At 43.0% G+C, this 18,971-nt stretch overlaps 1 protein-coding gene across 3 annotated transcripts in view; it reads right to left on the bottom strand.

Moving 5' to 3' along the window:
- The window catches only part of RPS6KA2 (ribosomal protein S6 kinase A2), a 321,408-nt gene that overhangs the window by 76,807 nt on the left and 225,630 nt on the right, over nucleotides 1-18,971 (bottom strand). For all 3 annotated transcript variants that reach the window (XM_055714505.1, XM_027810973.2, XM_005443111.3), the window contains 3 exons: nucleotides 5,082-5,162; nucleotides 4,185-4,264; nucleotides 235-341 (listed from right to left, as the gene is read on the bottom strand). In XM_055714505.1, coding sequence (XP_055570480.1) covers nucleotides 235-341; nucleotides 4,185-4,264; nucleotides 5,082-5,162 — 268 coding nt within the window. The remainder of the gene's footprint in view (nucleotides 1-234; nucleotides 342-4,184; nucleotides 4,265-5,081; nucleotides 5,163-18,971) is intronic.

Below are 18,971 nucleotides of genomic sequence, written 5' to 3'. Positions count from 1 at the left end.
GATATGATATGATATGATATGATATGATATGATATGATATGATATGATATGATGTGATGTGATGTGATATGATATGGAGATCCTACTGCTGGTGAGGGTCTTCTTGTAGAGTCTCACATACAAGAAGGAAGGCAGAGCCTCTGGCACCTTTTGACTTACTAGCATGACAAGGAGCAGAAATGACCTAATAGATCGCATATTTGCGTTTCAGCTCACTCTTTCTCATTAACTTACTTTTCTGGTTTTAGATCCCTGTAAATAATTCCAAGACCATGGAGGTGGTCTAATGCCAAGGCTAGCTCAGCTAAGTAGAACTTGACATCCTCTTCTGTAAACATCACCTAGAGAGAAAGAGAAGAACACATCTATTTACTGGAGAGTGGTGGGCTGGCTTGCGTTAAACAGACATGGGGAAGAAATTGTCTAACTCAGGAATACTGGAAGGACCATCATATCAGGTTCAATTTCCATAATTTGTCTGAGCTCACATTAACAATTCTTACCAGATTCCCCTTGTAAAACAAAACTTGATCTGTCAAATACTTCTGATCCTTAAAACATGCTGCTTTCATTCATCTGTTTGATCTGTTTAGATGACATCATGTCATAGTAATATGAATAAGGTTCTAACTCTTTGGAAATGAATGCAAAATTCAGTACTTTCAGTGCTTTGCTTATCTCTTAATTTGCTAAAATATTGGCATTTTGTCACCAGATTCCAATGAAATAACATGGGGCAACCTCTCTGGGGAAGTGAAATGCTTCCAAATCCAAGCAGAATACACAGCATGAAAAGACTCAGAGATGGATTTAAAACCACATGCACTCAGGGTTCAAGATATCTCAGTGCAGATGCCCTAAGCAGTGATGTGTTGTCTAAAACGCGGGGCCTGATGAGGTATAAAACGAGGGCAGTTGTTTCCTTTCTACAGCTGATATGGATACTGCTAACACTGAAAACTCTGTTTTAGATGGGAAGAAACTTCTGTAATTGAAAAAACACTCAGAAAAACTCAGATGGCAAGAAACCCCTTTGGTTCAGATTTCATTATATCCCAGGTGTTATTAAGTTCTCTTTAATTAAATCTCAATATGTACAATGGTAATAATGCAGAAAGAGAAGCTGATATATTGGATACACAGGCATGAATGCTATGTATGACAGAAGTAAAATGAGTTAGCTCAGTAAAAATTTACATGTCATATGTAAATGTAAATATCTACAGTAGAAGTTGCTGAGCTTATTTTTAAAACTAACTCTCTGCACTTGGAAAGGGGTAGAAACAATACTTGAGTGCTCTGAGAAGCTGCAGAGGGCTGAGAGCAAAAGAGGATTCAGATAACAGATGTCACAATTTAATTAAGAATATCACTGCAAAGGCTAGAAAGAAAAAGGATACAGAAGCAAAAATAGTTAGTCTAGTTAGTCTGAACATAAAAATTGCATTAATTATCAAAATAAATTTAAATTATTCATAAGATATAAAATAAATAATGTAGGCAAGAGATGAAATAAATAGAATCAGGAAAAATCTAATCTATACAGATATCCCTAGTTAAAGTCAGATGTCTCAGAAAGACAGAGCAAGAGAGACAAGCTTTGCATGCACGCATGCTGTAGTATATGGGATCTGACTGAAAGTCCACTGAAGTCAATACCGTTCAACCAAGTCCATAATTAACAAATTGCAAGCAGTACAAGTTTTCCCATAACTTCTTCCCTTGTGATACTTTGCCACTAAAGAGCTGTGAAGTATAGCTAGACAGGATGAGCTGCAAACACTGAAAAAAGGAGTATGTAAAAGGACTGTCGAGTTCAGAGGACTCAATAGTATAAATCAGAGAAGTCAATGCATTGCATTTCATTGGAAAAGCTTTGGAGAAAATGTGAAGTTTTAAAGGAGTACAAAATCTGAGCTGTTCTCTTTCACTTCTGAGTGCCCTGATTGTGCAGGAGGGGTAACTGCCCTCTGTAGGAAAGAGTTTCTCTCTCCAATGAAACCTCAGAGGCCCTTGCTAAGACAGTACGCTGCCTCGCTAGCAAAGCCTGATTTCATGCCAAACAGAAGAAGGGTATTTTTTGCTTTAATCTTTTCCCTTATACTAAAAATAACTGCTACCATGAACTGAGTACTTATACAAGTATCATTACTTGGCAGTGTAATTAACCTGTTGCAAAGGTATTCTTTGCATTAGCCCACAAGCCTTGAAGGTGAATACTTGGAGTCCTGAGCTGTGCTGCACATCACAATCTGCAGCATGTCACTGAACCAGGAATTGAATGAGGGGAAAAAAAAAAAGCTAGGGAACTTTTGAATAAAAGTACTGTCTTCACCGCTTTTTTAATTTTTAGTCCACCAGTAACTCTCCAAACCCAGAGAAGCAAACAGAGCCTCCCCTCAAGAGGATGGCACCTGAAAGGTCCCCGTCTTATCTTTGAAGTGTGTGTTAGGTGGTTGCCTACACTCTGTGTCTGCACACTGGAAAGAGACCGAGGGCTGGGGACATCATGTTGGTGACAGAGAGTGCTGGGGTGTAGAGAAGCCCCAGGGTGGCAGGCCTGCCCCACCACAGCCTCCTGTACTGCCTGCAGGGCTTGTATGGGGTTTGCATGGCAACGTGTTCGTAGTGGGGGGCACAGGGGTGGCTCCAGGCCTGGAGCAGGGGTTCCCCCCCAGCCCGCGGTGAAGCCCAGGCTGAGGCAGGCTGTCCCCTCAGCCCCGGGAGCCCACGGTGGAGCAGATCCCCCCCGCAGCCCCTGGGGACCCCACGCCGGAGCAGGGGGATGCCCGCAGGAGGCTGTGACCCCGTGGGCAGCCCGCGCTGGAGCCGGCTCCCGGCAGGGCCTGTGGCCCCGCGGAGGGGTGAGCCCAGGCCGGGGCAGGGCTGCTGGCCGGGCTGTGACCCCGCGGGGACCCGCGCTGGGGCAGGTCATGGGGGACCGTGTCCGTGGGAGGGACCCCGGGCTGGAGCAGGGCAGGGTGTGAGGAGCCTCCCCCTGAGGGGGCAGGAGCGGCAGGGACAGCGTGTGAGGGACTGACCCCAGCCCCATGCCAGTGTCCCTGCACTGCTGGGGGAGCAGGGAGAGAAACCGCCAGGGAAGCTCAGACCGGGAAGAAGGGAGGCAGGGGGGGGAGGTGGTTTTATTTCTCATTATTCTACTCTGATTTGATTGGTAATAAATTAAACTAATTTCCCCAAGTCAAGTCTGTTTTGCCCATGATGATAATTGATGAGCGATCTCTTCCCTGTCCATATCTTGACCCAGGAGCCTTTCATTGTATTTTTTCTCTCCCCTGCCCAGCAGAGGAGGCAAGTGATAGGGAGGCTTTGGTGGGCACCTGGTGTCCGGCCAGGGTCAACCCACCACAACGGCCTCCCTGAGGCTAAATGCAGGAGGATGCGCTGTGTCAAGCAACACAGCCAGCCTGCTCAAAGAGGCATTTGGAGCTGCAGGCAAGCGCTAAATGAACCCAGAAAACCTACTGCTACCGTGCTTTACAGGCACTAGCGAGACTCAAGTTTGGAGCGTTTCCTGGCTGCCTTTTTCTCCAGCAGCAGCACCCCTCCAGGAGCAGGAGCTGCGGAGGGCAGGGAAGGGATGGGAGCCCAGGGAAGTGATGGAAGCAGCAGCTGCCCCCCGGCAGGCAGGGGGAGAGCAGGTGAGGGCTGTGAGAACCAACCTCCAAGTGGGGTGGTGCGTGGGCTCCGACCTGTGGGATGGCTCTTTGCCTGCTCCCTGGCTGACGCCCTGCTGTCTACATGCTTGCAGGGGGTCAGCTCCTGACCTACGTCCATCTCTTCTTTTTGCTGGCAGTGGTTGTGTTTTTCCAGTGGTTCTGTGCCCGTGTCCAGGCAAAATGTGTTGGGGATTGATTTCTCAGACTCCCTCATCTCCAAGATATATTTTGCAAGCAGTGAGTCTGGCACTATTTTGCTACGGGAATGGCTTAGTAGTGGTGCAGTTTTCTCCGAAAATGATGCTTATGTGCTGCGTTACCTATGGCCTAATTCAAATACAATTATGAAGAACCCACTTAAAGATGCAAGATGATACAGATCTATTACATATATATATAAGCAGGACTATTCCCAACACCATTTTTCATTTCCACCAACTTATTCTGAGTTCTGGAAAACCAGGACAGTCTTTCATTTCTAAGTTAAAAAATCTGTCAGCTTACCTCTTTGGAGAGTCTTGTGAAAAGGTCCCCTCCCCGCAGGAAATCTAGTATTAGATACAACTTTCCCTCTGTTTGAAATGCTGCATTAGAAAAGGACGGAGATGTTGGAAGTTTGAATCAAGATAAAATCTCCAAAGAATTAATCTTGTTGACTAGCAGCGTATCATTCATGCCATTAGCTTCCCTATCGTTTCAGCACTTTCAGAACAGAAAAAAATTAATTTCTGTATAGAACTAAACAATTGAGATTAAGACTATGGAAAAAATGGTATCAGCTGAGAGACAACAATGTGTTACTAATATATTTCTTTCCATGCTAAGCACCTACAAATTAATATTGCTTTCCACTGCACAATGTACCTGGAGTCACTGAAGACTGGGCATAGAGAGGAGCTCTCAGGGTAGTGTGAGAGGAGAGCCGGCACTATCCCAAATGTCCTCATAAGACCCTTTACAGTAATAATGGGGCTCCTCTGGGAACTGGTGAGGTAGAGGAAGGCAACTCCAGCAAGACACCGCATTCATATACAGACATATATAAATTTGGATTGGTGCTGGTTGTTAAAAACAGTTTTTATTTAGATTCTCTGGTTTTCTAAATGATACCTGACAGCAGGTGAGGGGGTTGACAGATGTATACTCACCAGCTACCCCACCAGCACTATCTGTTACATCAGGCTTTATGACAAATGTATTTTGATGGAGGAATGACTAAAACCTACTTATACTGAAATTCTCCTTTAGCATAAATGAAGATTTTCACAAAGGTAGCCTCTATGACTTCATTAGAGACAAAGTGATGGTAGGCAGGGGGTATCTGTATGAAATTATAACACATCTAGTTACAATTCCTCAACCATTTAAGAACAAACATGAATTATATTTTATTATAGTTACCATAATGAAGCTTGACTATGAAAGGATGATTCACTTCTGCCAAAATATCTCTCTCCATTTTTGATCGTACCCGATCCCGAACTATAAAGAAAGAACAAGAACAGTGACATATTAAGAGGCAGCATGGTGACTGGATACAGTACTGCAATGAGGTTCAGGTGATTTGGATTCTGCTTCCTGCTCTGCTGATGGCTTGTGGTGTGACCTCTGGCAAATCACACCACCCTCTAGCATCCCTTTCTTCTGCCTGTCTTGTCTGTGTAGTAAGAGTAAGCTCTTCAGGAAGGCACCATGTCTTCATCTGTAGACAACCATCCTCACTAAAGGGATCACAGTATCACAAAACCCAGGAAGGTGATTATGCTTTGCAGAAGAGAATGATAATGCAAAAATGAAAGCTACAGAAAATTAATAACTCTATCTCATGTAAGATTAAACAGAATGTATCAGTCCCAGAGCTCGTTGGGTTAACCTTGTGCAAATTAACTTTTTGATTTGTGCTGATGCTAGCAGTGGTTATGAGGCATCACAGAATAGCACTCTCTGGAAGTGATTTATATAAAATATTTTAAGATTCCAATAAACCATCCAAATAATTGGTAATAAAGAAAAAAGGCTGACCGAAAATAGAAAAAAACCCCAATTTTATGTGCAGCGATGTTATTGTGTGATAGCAGTGATAAAAATACTTTTTGTGGTTGAGGTGAACAGAGAGTAAGAGAAAAAAATAGATACAGAGGTGAGCAGAGTTCAAACTAATCAAAACTGACACTGAAGATTTCATAGCAAAAACATTTAGCAGAACGGTCAGGCATTGAGGAGGATTCAAGTCCCCACAATATCGGCTCTTCGATCTTACAGATTCATTTTTCAGTCAATCACAGGTTTACTATTTCCATAATGAAAGTATTGAATTTTTCTTCTTCTTTCTTTGTCTTACACAATGCCAATTTGCTTTCAGCAAATTCATCTACAAGGAATGTGATGAAACTATTTTAGGTGGTGAAGCCTGAGATCCCAGTGAGATTCTGTCACCTGCATGTGTTGTGGAGCTGCTGAGAAGCTGAGTACTCTCAGCACCCAAGTACACACCATAATGAAACCACATATTCTGTACTTCAAAAACTGATGCACAAAAATAGGTCCAAAACAGCTGATCTAAAAACCTTAAATAGGAGTTGAGAAGCACTTGGATTTCTTGCTATTTTGGTGCTTTGCTTAGTTCAATAGCAGGGAAAGCTTTACCAGCTCATTCACTCTAAGCTACTCTGTAGATAAAAGTCAAAACAAAGAGAATCTCAGAATCTTAATCTTATCTCATGAGTAAAATTCACCATGCATCATACACTCACAAAATGCTTAACCTACATGAAGGCAAAGCATTTTTTATGCTGTAAAACAGTGATGCTCCCAGGCAGAATGCCAGGGCGGGTGGGCATTGCTGAACACTCTGTGTGGGACATTTCCCAATAAGCTTAGTTAGATAGCCTAACAAAGGGCCCCTCTGTGCTTACAGGTGCACAGGTGTGAGAACAGGCTGGTATAACGGCAGCATGCCCTCCTGTCCCCATCGTTTCAACCCCTGAACAGGTAAAGGCACAGCTGACTAGGTGCTTTGCCATAGACCCTTGCACAGTGCCCTGCTTGCTACTGTGGTGGCCACCACTGTGGTGGTTACAGGCTGTGGACCTGTTAGGGTGCCACATCACCCTTCTCCCCACCTGCATACAGGAGGCACAATGACATTAAAGAAAAGGCTATGTCACCCCAGAAGACACCTCACTCTCCGAAGTCATGGCCCCGTAACCGCTCTGAACCTAGTATCCTCCAAAGCTGCTCTAATCACCACCTTCACAGTGGCTGCCAGAAAAGGTAACTGGAACCTGTAATCAGGATTACAGCTTGGCACGTGAGTTGGTGACCTGCCCTGTCCATCTTCCAGCATCAAATACTGCCTGATTTCAACTGAGGACAGAAGCTATACAGGGTCAGCTTTTTATGCAGTCTTACCACAAAAGAACTTATTAATTGTATTCTCTAGAAAGACAAGCCTACTAGCTTTCTCCTACTGTCTTTTTCTTACTCTATTGCCTCCATGTGCCTTGGCTGTGCCTGATTTTAACCTCCAAAGTAGCCTCCCTAGAGCTATCTACGTGCTTGCACCTGCTTACACACCACAGGGCACTGTCAGAATTAGTTATTGTACTGTATGCTGCACATTCATTGTCATATTTAACACATATGCAAGGTTAAATTCCTTCTCCTTTCTGGTTTATTATTAGATGTCATAGCAGGAGGGAAAACTTATTTTCTTTTATTCTATATACACCTAGAAATAGGAATTCACCTGCTCTTTTGCCACCTTGTATTTTGGGGATCGGGGTGACGTGGGTCTCCTATGCATCAGAAAAGGGTTTAAGAAGAGATGGCACTTTGACATAACATTTCAACAGCATGAGCCTCTGGCTCAGTCTGACTCCTCTGTCATCTTCCAGGTGTGGTGAGTGGGAAAATGTCTCTCTTCTGCACTTCAGAAATTTTTTTCTAGCATTGAGTGGTCCCAGTCTGCTCCACTGAGGGAATCTCCCTTCTAGTGCTTACATCAGGGCAGTTAGATAATTAATTTGCTAAAGTTTGATCTGAATTACTTCTGACTGCTTATTCAGGCAGCTAGATCCTATCTATGGAGGGACTCCTCCAGCAGCATGGGGAGACATGGACACTCTGAATAGCTGCTGTGGTGCCGGGGATGATGAGGTGTTTACCTCATTATCATTACTGTTAATGGCATTTACTGCTATACGGGTGACCTAGCAAACACACATATCTTTGCTTAGTCTTGTCTGGGGATCAGTGAACATGTACCACCATGAATTTCTCCACTCATTTCCAAAATAACTGGATCTCTGACAAGGACCTGTTTCTATAGATTCCCTTCTGAGTGAATCCCTTTTCTCTGATGGTATCTTCAAAGAACTTCAAAACCAGCACTGGAGCTCAGCAGCCTCAGTGAAGTCGACCGAGCAGCCCAGCTCAGTACTGCTCAGCATAGGGCTGGGCTCTCCTGGGCACATGTACCTGCCTAGCACTGTGGAACAGCCTCTCCTGCCCTCTCCATGGCAATGACAGGGGATGTACACCAAAAGCGCAGAGGAAAGCGCAAATAATTCAGTTCCCCCATCCTCATTTTGACCACTTACAGGGGCCTCAGTACAGTGCACTGAGTGGGGAGCACAGGCAGCTTGGGTAAGTAATTCTTACACCAGATGTTCACCGATATGAGTAAAATGCTCACTGGAAATAGCACTCATGTGCTAAACTCTTGCCCTTTCTACCAGTATTGAATTTGGTTCAAAAGGTGGGGTTTACCACTTATCTTTAAATTATGCATCAGACAGAAGCAGAGAATGTAACCTGGAGCAATGAGCACAAAGTCATGAAGAGTATTTGCATGAGCTTGGACAGATTAGTTCTCCCTGAAATAATCCCTGTCACCAGACAGAAAAGACCAGACTGGTGGAGCCTGTAACAGGGGAGGAAGCACCTCCCAGCCTGAAATAAAAACAGTTCCCATTTCCAGGTATTAATGTGGTATGAAAGAGAAGTGGAGGCAGCTGAGGATACAAGCAAATAAATAGAGTTTATCCATTTCTGTCTGTTGAGCTCTGAACATCGGAGGAAGATGTTACTGCTTACTTTATTTAACACTAAATGCTTAAGCAGAGGGGTTTATTTAAGGTATGAGTTTTTACTTGGGTTGTTTTAATTTTAATAACCATGAAGTACAGAAGGGAAAGGAGAAAAGGGAGAAGTATATTCAGAGCATCTTCCAAGGAGAGAAAAAAATTTCCTTCTCATTAACAGACTAGATGTGTATTTTCTGAATAAGAAAATAAAAACATAATCCTGCTTCCCCCTCTGAAGCTCTCCTATCAACTTTAGTTGAGATTTAAATATAGAAATATAAATTAAATTTCAGCCAATGAACTTCTTGTCCATACGTCTCACTTAAAAGCTAAGAGTCAGCACATCTCTAGCTATGTATGCTGTAAAGTAATGATGATCTAGTGACATCCCTTGATGTACATGCAATGACACCGTATCAGTTCAGCAGGATGTCGAGACAGCTCAGTGAGAACTTTAATTAGGGAAACCATGGCCTACAGGAGCTGTAAAGGGGGATTTTATAGAAGAGACACTAATTTATTCACTGTAATACTGATTAAAATTTATTGCTAATTCACCATAAGGGGAAAGTAACTTATCATGTATCTGGTGACTGGATAGCCAAGCTGAAGTCACAGATCTGTGAAGTTAAACACTGCTCAGGCACTGGTTTCAGTAGAGCCAGGGTATTGCTCCTGGGATCATCTTGGTCAAAGAATAACTTCCAAATGTTTTTGTATCATACTACCCTTCTCACTGTTGCCCAAAGTAATTGTTAACTCTAGCAGAAAAAAAAATATCTTGAAGCTATCTTCTAAATTTGTGTGTAATACTTTGCTGGTCTTTTGTCTGTCTTCAGACTTACCTAGAGTAAAATTTAATGTTTCAACTTCAAGAAAAATAATTTTCAATCTGACTTGCAGTGCAGTTTTGGTTTTTGCATATAGATTTGGTGTTACAAGGCAGGAGGCTTTTACCTACAGCCTTGCACAAGCTAAGACATGCATCAAATGTAAATTGGTATTAATTTATGAAGATTACATTTCAGCTTCAATTTTCAAGTGCCAAAGAAAAAGTAAATTGCCTTTGTTTACACACTGTAAATTAGTCATGGTGTTGTTCTTTGATGAACAGTTTTACTTGGGGAAGTTCTGGTAGGTATGCAAGCACGTACATACACACGTGTAAGATGATATACTTTCTGCTCCTAGTGACAAATACAAATAATGCTGAACTCCAAACCATCAAATTTAGCAACTCTCCTCTTGTTCATTAAAGATTTCTCTGACAAGATCCTGTTGGAGCTGAGGGTTTCTTAAACTTTGCCTTAGCCTGCAGAAGAACCTGTTTGAAAGCCACAGACACCTGGGCAGCCACAGCCAAAACTGTGTACTGCACTCGTCCCATACCATGTGCCCCCCCCCGCCCCCGCCTCTGCACTGCCTCCCCCAATTCTAGCTTGGTTTAACTTGGGACAGGGAAATGAAAAGGAAAATGAAAATATTGAGTGTACTCACTTAAAGTCCCTACTGGGACAGAAAATCAAATGCTTCAGTAGCTATTGCATTATGGGGCTACACTTACTTTTAATACCTGTTTTTTGCCAGCAGAAATAAGGCTTTTGGGGCAGCTGGAGGCTCAGCAGCACTGCAGCTTGTCACTGTCAGGGCACTGCTGTCCCCCGCGTGGCTGAAGCCAGCCTGTGACCCCACGGGCACCATTTGCTAGCAAGACCACTAATGAGGGTGGGTGGCAGTGGGACAGGGTCTGCACTCCTCCTTAGGCTGAAACCCTGATGGTGTCCTGCATGTGTCCCACACTATGCTCCCCTTGGTCCCAGCTGGATCCCGTCAGGGCACAGACACTTGAAGTTAGTGCTCCCATGACCGATACCATTTTCCACTTACAGCTTTCCTCTTGAAAAGTTTTTTGTAGAGATAGATCCAGCAAGGGAGTGCATATTACAGACATCTTAATGGATTGCCTCAGCTAAGGACACTGAGCTGCAAATCATAAACATAAACATAAATCATAAACTTCATAAACAGCAAAATCCTCTGTATAGTGAAACCCAGCTCTGGCTCACCCGTGGGAGGAACCACGGTGTGCTGCATCAGTGCTGAGAGACAGGAGCTGAGACCTACATCTCTAAGGAAGACCAGCGCAGAGCAAGGGAGCGGGTCTGCCTCAATCCTGCCTGTTCCAGGGATCAGCAGCGGTGCAGGGAGCCAGTGACGGGGGCTGCCCGGCTGTGGCTGCCCATGCAGGTGGTGCTGAGGCGTATGCGATATATTCCAACTTCCTCTGTAGGTGTTGAACTCGGATGTTGCTCTCACCTCTGTCAGTCAACGGTACAGGGAGCCAGCCTCACAGGTGAAATGGTCTTTCTACATGTTAGCTGAGGTCCAGCACAGGTCTGCTTTGCTCATGACTGCAGTCATTTGTGCATTCATGCCCTGTGAACATCTCTGATTTACTAGTGTAGTCTCGCAAATGCAAGCAAAGGACTTTTGGATGCTCCAATACACTTCTAGCAATACTTAAATGACTTCTAGGGATGGAGACAGATCTTGTGAGCTCTGCAAGGCATCTAAAGCTGAAGCTGGTTCTAAAACTCTTCAATAGCACTAAAGTGATAAATCTTATTTTTTGTAAGTTGGTGTTAGGTGCATAGATCCTTTTATAACTCAGTCCCAGAACGAATATATGCTGGCTGCCTTGAGGCACAGGAGCCTGGTGCCGCCCCAGAGTCCTCTGGAGGTGGTTCAGGGCAGGACCTGGTGCTCTCTCTGCTTGCATCTGTGAGTGGGCCAGTCTCTTTCCAATGATTTTGGAGGCAATCTTGGTGTCACCAGACTGAAATTGGCATTTGAAAGCTTACTTTTTTTTTTAAAACTAGGAATGGGTTGTCAGATGATGGGTTTGATGCCTCCAGTGACTTGTCCTTATGGATTTTTATCCTTTTTGACAGTTTTACCCAAAGTGCTGCCTAATCCCCTGACCCACAACACCAGGGAGAGAAACACCCCTGCGTGCCTGACACCAGCAACTCCACTTAGAAGACAGCTGTTCCTGCAGGAAGACGGTATACAAAGAAAATACATGAATAATGTCAAAGGTTTCACAATCTGCTCAGAAATGTGTGGCAAAAAGCATTATTGATTATAAATTATTTGCCCAGCCCCACCTTTCAAAATGACCTTTTGATAAGAGATGTCCCTGGTCTCCCAGGAGTGGAGCACTAATTAATTAACAAAGCAAGAACAGGGGGAGCTAGAAACTAAGTTAACTGAATTAAATCACCATCAGAAAATACTGGTAGCAGGAGAAGTAAATCACTGAATAAAAATATGGATTTAAATTTCATCCTTGACCCTCCCCACTTCCCTAAAACTCAGCACCATGCCTCTAATAGAACAAAAGCTCTGGCTCCGGAACATGAACTCAATTTCAAATTCTTCACATAGCACTGAAACATATGTGTGATACAGAAAATGGAATATATACATAAAACTATGTGTAACATCCTTTTCAATTCTATTTCTGTTATTTTCATCTGGTTTTAATGCTGGCCATTGTAGACAAAAGCAGAGAGCTAGATTCTAATTTCAAATCCACACTGTGTATATCTGGAAGACGAAGTACTTTTGTGGTGACTAATTACCCAAGATATGGAGAAATACAGGCTTTCCCAAAAAGATCATAATCTGGCTTCAATGGCCCTGCTTGGAAATACTATCTGCATTACTGTGCTTCTGCTCCACACAGTATTGTTCTCAAATCTTCTAAAGAGCAGCCTTTCATGTCCTACCTTACCAGCGGAGCATTGTAACAACACAAAGGAAAACAGAAAAGTGTCTTGTTGACACCTGAATATAGAAGTATATCAATAGCTTCACATAGGGATTTCATGCACATTTCTTTTGAAATGCATATAATTTTGTGAAGGTTATTTTTCTGGAAGAAAGATCATCCGCACCCCCAAGAACGGAACATTTTAAAGATGGGGAAAGAGCCATTAAAAACAGAGCTTTACCACTCAACCCTAGCACAGCAAAGGAAAAATATCAGATTCACAGAGCAGGAGATGCTCCTTTGTAGAAGGGCGCTCTGAAAAATCAATATGAACACAGACTGGGGTTTAGGAGTCCAGGGTCTGGAAGAGGTTACTTTATCTCCCCCTCCCTTCCTTTTTTCCCCCCTTTTACATGAAACAACATATTTGGCTTTAAAGAAATCAAAGACTTTCCTTTGTTTGGGTTTTGTTTTGGTTTTTTTTTAAGTAGCTTGGATGTTTTGAAGTTGAGATTTGGAATGACAGATATCTCTAAATTAATCCTAAACTTCTAATATTGAACTTCCATTTATGTTATTTATCACCTATTCATTATTCTCTCTAAATGTTTGGAAAAGTTAATTAAATCTCGCAATATCCCTCTGAACTACCTCTGCTTGATTTTCCAACAAGGAGAATTAAAGGACAGATTGAGGAAATCTAATGCTAGCAAAAAAAAAAAAAGTTAAAAAAAAAAGAAAAAAAATCATACGGGAGTTGTCAGGAGCAAACATGGGTTTCTAGGACATACTAACTCTGATGACAACAAATCCTCAGAACAGTAATCTGACTTCCCGTGTTTTCCTGACAGCCTTGCCCAGCAAGGAGCAGCCTGGTGGGCTGCGGGTGCTGCTCAGTGGGTTCCCTCCTGCCCAGTGGAGCCTCTGACAGCTGCAAACTCCCACTATTTCCCCACTGGGACAACAACTTGGATCTCTCTTCCCAGCCACAAAAATCCCATAGATGCTGCAGAAAGGAGCTTAAGTGCACTTCAGATTTTTGGCTGAAATTAGCCAGTGGGTTCAACGCTGCCATTAGAGAAGTACTGACCAACAGACCAGCCAGATGAACATATAAACCCCACGTCCTTATGCAGAGGTGAAATTTCAGTTTTTAAGTATTTTTAAGCTGAACTGGGCCAACTGCATATACATAGATGTGCTTGTGCACAGCTCCCAGGTGAACCCAATCCCCCCACCAAGGTCTGTGAGCTGCAAATGTGCAATGTTATCCAACAAGACAAATCCTATCGTGATGTACAACACCAACAAAGTCAGAATGACACCCCTTACAACTGCATAAATCAATTCTAACTAATGTGTTTAAAAACAAAATGAATAGATAGCTCAACGAAGAGCAGAGAAAACTGCCATTTGATAGCATGGAACTTCCTCCAAAAAGCCAAAACGTACAGCTGGAAACACATCTGTCCATGACTTGTGCAAAACTGAAAGCCTTCAATACTTCTGCATAGCTGCACCTGGGTCATCTATTTTTTCTTTTTTTTAAAAAAAGTAAAGCATATGTTTTATTTAAATATATTTACCTTAGTGGATGTGATGTGATATCCTGTCAAATGATCTGTGAAGCAATATATTTCTTTCTTGAATTCTATTGTCACATACTCCTATTTTTTACTATATTTGCTTCTGTTGAGCAGATGTATAATTATTATTATTATTGCAGGCAATAGCAACAATTTCAATATTAACTCTTACTGACACGCAATAATTACCTACGCTTTAGGAATAGGTGTAATTTCAAAATGACAAGTGAATAAGAGGGTTGGCCTTAGAATTCAGAGGTCCCAGTAAACACCATTCATCAGTAACTCTGGAAATTATTATGACCTGAAAGGAGAAACTGGTGGCTGTTTCATATAGTTTTGCAATAAAGAAAAGTTGCTGAAAACAGTTATGAGACAGCTGGTCCTTTTGCCCTCACAAAATAGGTATTTAAAATTCAGTTCTAACATGAGAATTCAAAAGAGAAAAGATATACAGGTACATATACTCCTCAGTCCTACTCTTAAATACAGTTCAAAGAGGGATGAATTCTCACCATCCAGCTTCTCTTGTCTCTCCTGTCAGGCTCTAATTCCCTTGCAGCTACTGCCCTGCTGCATTGGCTAAGTGTGTAGCTGCAAAGGAGAGGCAACACCGAGCCAAATGTTTCCTACCCGTGGGGCATTCTAGCATTAACTGAGTGTTGGCCTTGTGTTTGCTATTGTGATGTTGCTAGGTCAACAGAAGCAATGAAGAAACTGTTTTTCTCTTGCCCTGCTTGAGATGGAGATGATCCAGACATCCAGGAACTGCTGGGTCTCTCAGGTTAATGAGTTTCGCTGCCTTCCTTTGAAGCCCAGCACTGTTTAATCAACTGTTGCTGCTCTCTGCTCCTAAAACACGCCTGTTTTGTGGGTTTTACAGGCAGGGCTAAATAAAGTTTGCAGATTATTGTGGAAGTGTGAAAACTATCTGTGCTTTGGTATCCACCACAATCATGTTCTGCGGCGTTATCATCAAAGGCAAAAATAGTTTTTATGATTGAAAAGTATTGGGAGTGACCACGGCTTAGCAGTGAAAATGCAAAGATACTCCCTCTTATGCCCACCTTCTAAGAAAAAAAAATATCTTCCCTTTATTTAGTCTCTAGGGCCTAAAAAGCCAGTTGTACCGAGAGGGAGGTTTCTTCTCCAGGATCTTTGAACAACTACTAATTCACTTCTAAAGCCTGGAAGAGAGGTGGAAGGGGGTGAGGGTGGTACTGGAGCTTTTCAGGGAATGTAATTTTTAAAAAGATAGATGATCAAACCAGGACACTCTGCTGAAACACTTACTACCAATGCTTTTTCAAGTGAAATTTCACCCAGCAGCCCCGCTCCTATGGATAGACGCTCTACCCGAAATTGTACACTGAATCTTTTCTTTACCAATTGCAATGTCCATTCAGATGAATTAATAAAAAAGAGGATCTACGGGTGCTTCAGGAAAAATATGCTTGCCAAGCCCACCGGGAATTTTTAAAAGAGAACCCTCATGTCTTCCAAGTGTCGGGTAAACATACAAAAGTATGAAGCAATGGCCTAACTGGAGAGCAGTTTGCCAGCTCAGTTCTGGTACAGGTAATGCAAGGCAGAGACTGGAGAGTGAGAGGTGCATTTCTCGGAAGGGAGGGTTTGGATGGATTGGACATAGAGCACGAGGCAAATGTTAAACTTCACCCCAAACTATGCAGCAGCCCTGGCCATGACTGCACTAGGCTGACTTCTCACTCTAAACACTTCTTCCATTAGGCTGCTTGGATGAGGTAAACACAGAACCAATCCAATCTGACTTGCTCTAACAAAATGTTTTGGACAAGCATTTTAGTTACTGATTTCCAAATATTTTGGTTTGTGAAATGAGTAACTAGTATATTCAAGGCATCACTGACGAAGCCGGGATATTGGCTAATCATCCAAACCCGAGGACATTCAGTTGATTTAGGAGATGTGAAGCCCTGAGACAGCTTCTATTTGTAAACCATGCAGGATGAAGTTTATCAGGTTGCCTGCAACCCAGCCCTCCGAGCTACTTGCACACAAAACAGATGGAGATTTAGAACTCAAATATTACAAGAAAATTGTGGCATTGAATGTCAACATTCAGGCAACCCAAACTTTTGCCCAGGCCCTGACATGCTACACAGACACACTTAATATAGCTCCCTTGTTATGTTTGCCTCATAAAAACAATAAGCATCTGTGAGACGGCTGTCTGTCACTGAAGAAGCCTCCAGTCCCATCAGAAAGTAGGGTGTGAAGTCAAGGCAAGGTCATTTCCTAAATTAGAGCATAAGGAAAAGCCTGGTCTCCTGTTATTATCAACACACCAACTAAAGCTTTGCAACTAGCAGGCCTTGGCCACACAAACAACAAGAAAAAAAGGCTTATCTAGTGTTTTCTCCTGCGAGGAGAGACACGCAGTGCTTAGTCGTAAATTATTTTTCAGCCTGGACTTCACCACCGTATAGGGAGCCTTGTGGAAGATATGACTAAATTCAGAAAGTCTCTGGGTGAAATCATGGCCCTAAAACAGTCAGTAGTAAAACTGCTGTTGACATTAATAGGATCTCACTATCTACATCTCGGTCCCTGTATACAGTTCCGAAAATATATGTAGCTGCTTGAACTCTAAAAGAATACCTAACTGAAGAGGAAATCTTTTTTCCTATGTCACTGGGTAACTGCCAAGAGCTAAACATAAACTGTATTAAGCAATGACTAAAGGGAGACAGGAGGACAGCAGATAAATATTTAAAGGATATAAATGTGAAGGACAGAGAAGACTTATTTATCAAAATAAAAGGAAAGAAAGGAATATAAATAGGAGAAAGCAAGTGACACAGAATAAAGAGGAAATGTAGGCTGCGTCAGGCAGACCATAACCAGATGAACCCCTATGGAGCAGACTGAAGGGTTGGGACTGGAGCCTCATCACTTGACATATTCTGAAACACAACTGAACAGAAGAAGTTAAATAATGATTCCATAAGAAACCAGCCTACCTTGGCTGTGGGGGAATGAGATTGCATCTTTCCCAATGTGCTACTTTGCTGCAGTGACTCCATGTCAATAAAGTGCGTTTTCTAAAAAAATTTCTAGATTTCACTACTATGGACAAATGTTTGGGAGACTGATTGAAACAGAGCACTTGTACCAGTATTAATGCCTGAACATTATGTTAGAATATTCCAGCAAAGTGAAAACAAAACAGAAACGAAAAATTTGTATTGGGAATGGACTTAAAACCTATGAAGAGTGACCATAAGCAGTTAGGTTTCACACGGTGCTTTTAATTCTGAGATCTCAAATAGCCGTACCAAAAGCCTTGGAACAGTATGGCTATTACCCTGGATTTGATAGCTGGGGGTAACGCAGAGGTGCAATGCAGCTCCTCTGGGGCTACCCAGCACAGCAGCCACCAGTCCTGTGACACTCCTTCCAGACTGCTCAGCAAACTATACTCCTTACATGCAGAGTGCAAACTTTCAGGCTTCCTCAAAGCTTCGCTTTGGAAGCAACTACCTTTGTTCTGCTTGTAAAAAAAAAAAAAGTGTTCTCAAACCCTCTCATGTGATAAACTCTCTATAGCAAACTAAAAACCAAGTGTGTCATAACAGCATGGCAGGAGTTCTGAATATTTCTAATAAAGGTGCATGTGAAGAGTCCCCTTACACTGGCAAATCTCATGTAATGAGATCAAGTCTTACACCTCGTGAGCACCTCCTTTTTGCTCCACCAGTCTCACCTACAGCCACCCTTCAAATCCCTTCCACCCCTGCCCCAGCAGCAGGGCTGAACAGCCTCACTCCTGCCATTTCCCTTCTCCACCAAGAGAAGCCACCAAGCGCCTGCTTTGCCAGTGCTGGAACTGGGCAGCCCTCTTCCCTTGCAGCCCGCTCTCGGGTCCCAAGTGGAAAGGGGCAGGATAAGGGATGCTCTGGAGAAGCTGCCAGACAGCTATCGCCTGCTTCCTGGAGTTGCAGAGAAGAGTAGCTCCGGTGCTGTCTTGCTCACACCTCAGAGCTCAGTCTTCCGCTTGGAAGTGACACCTGGAAAACGTGCTGTGCAAGATCTATGACCCTCTCTCTTTCTCACCCTCCACTTCTCCACTTGTAGTTTTGCCCTTCCTATTGCCTTTTGCTTGGCTCCACACACCAGACCACATCTCCAAGTCTGCCACTACCCCTAATGCTTGGCTTGGGGAATGGCAGCTTTCCACTGCCCCAGAAATCTGCCCTTGAGAATCTGGGAGGCTCCAGCTCAAGTGGAGACAGCTGGGGGGCTTCTGAAAAATGGGGATGTCCCGACTTCAGTAGGTTGAACAGTCAGCTAAATGAAGGCTTTGCTTTTAGTGGGATAGTTTAGGAAGAGCCTCTTGGCTTCCTTGCTACTAAGGTCAAAACATACTGCTTAAGAAATCATCTTCTGTTTAAAAGTCTCCTCCTGGGGGCTTGCTGGAGCTGCTGAGCAAAGCCACTGGCTATTTTCCTGAACAAAGCAGGAGAGAGGGGGCAGAAGCTGAGGGCCTATCCCTTTCCCTTTATAGGGAAAGTTTTCTAGGAGACAGAGATAGGTGGTGAAGGTTATGTAAATGTGGGGAACATCACGTAAAAACAAAACTACAAAATAATCCTTGTAAATGTACACTTGAAACATTTTCTTTCTTTTGATAACATGCAAAGGTCAAGTTAGTACCTACACCTATTTACATCTTATCTAGATATATGACATTCATATTTTACATTGTGTAGCTTATTGTATCCATCATGAAAACAAAACTGATCAGCATTGACAAAACCTATATAACAGTACGATCCCCAAACCTGAAACTCCCGCTGAGCAC

The sequence above is a fragment of the Falco cherrug genome, chromosome 6 (genome assembly GCF_023634085.1).
Source record: "Falco cherrug isolate bFalChe1 chromosome 6, bFalChe1.pri, whole genome shotgun sequence".
Lineage (NCBI taxonomy): Eukaryota > Metazoa > Chordata > Aves > Falconiformes > Falconidae > Falco > Falco cherrug.
This window is presented reverse-complemented; position numbering and strand designations above follow the sequence as displayed.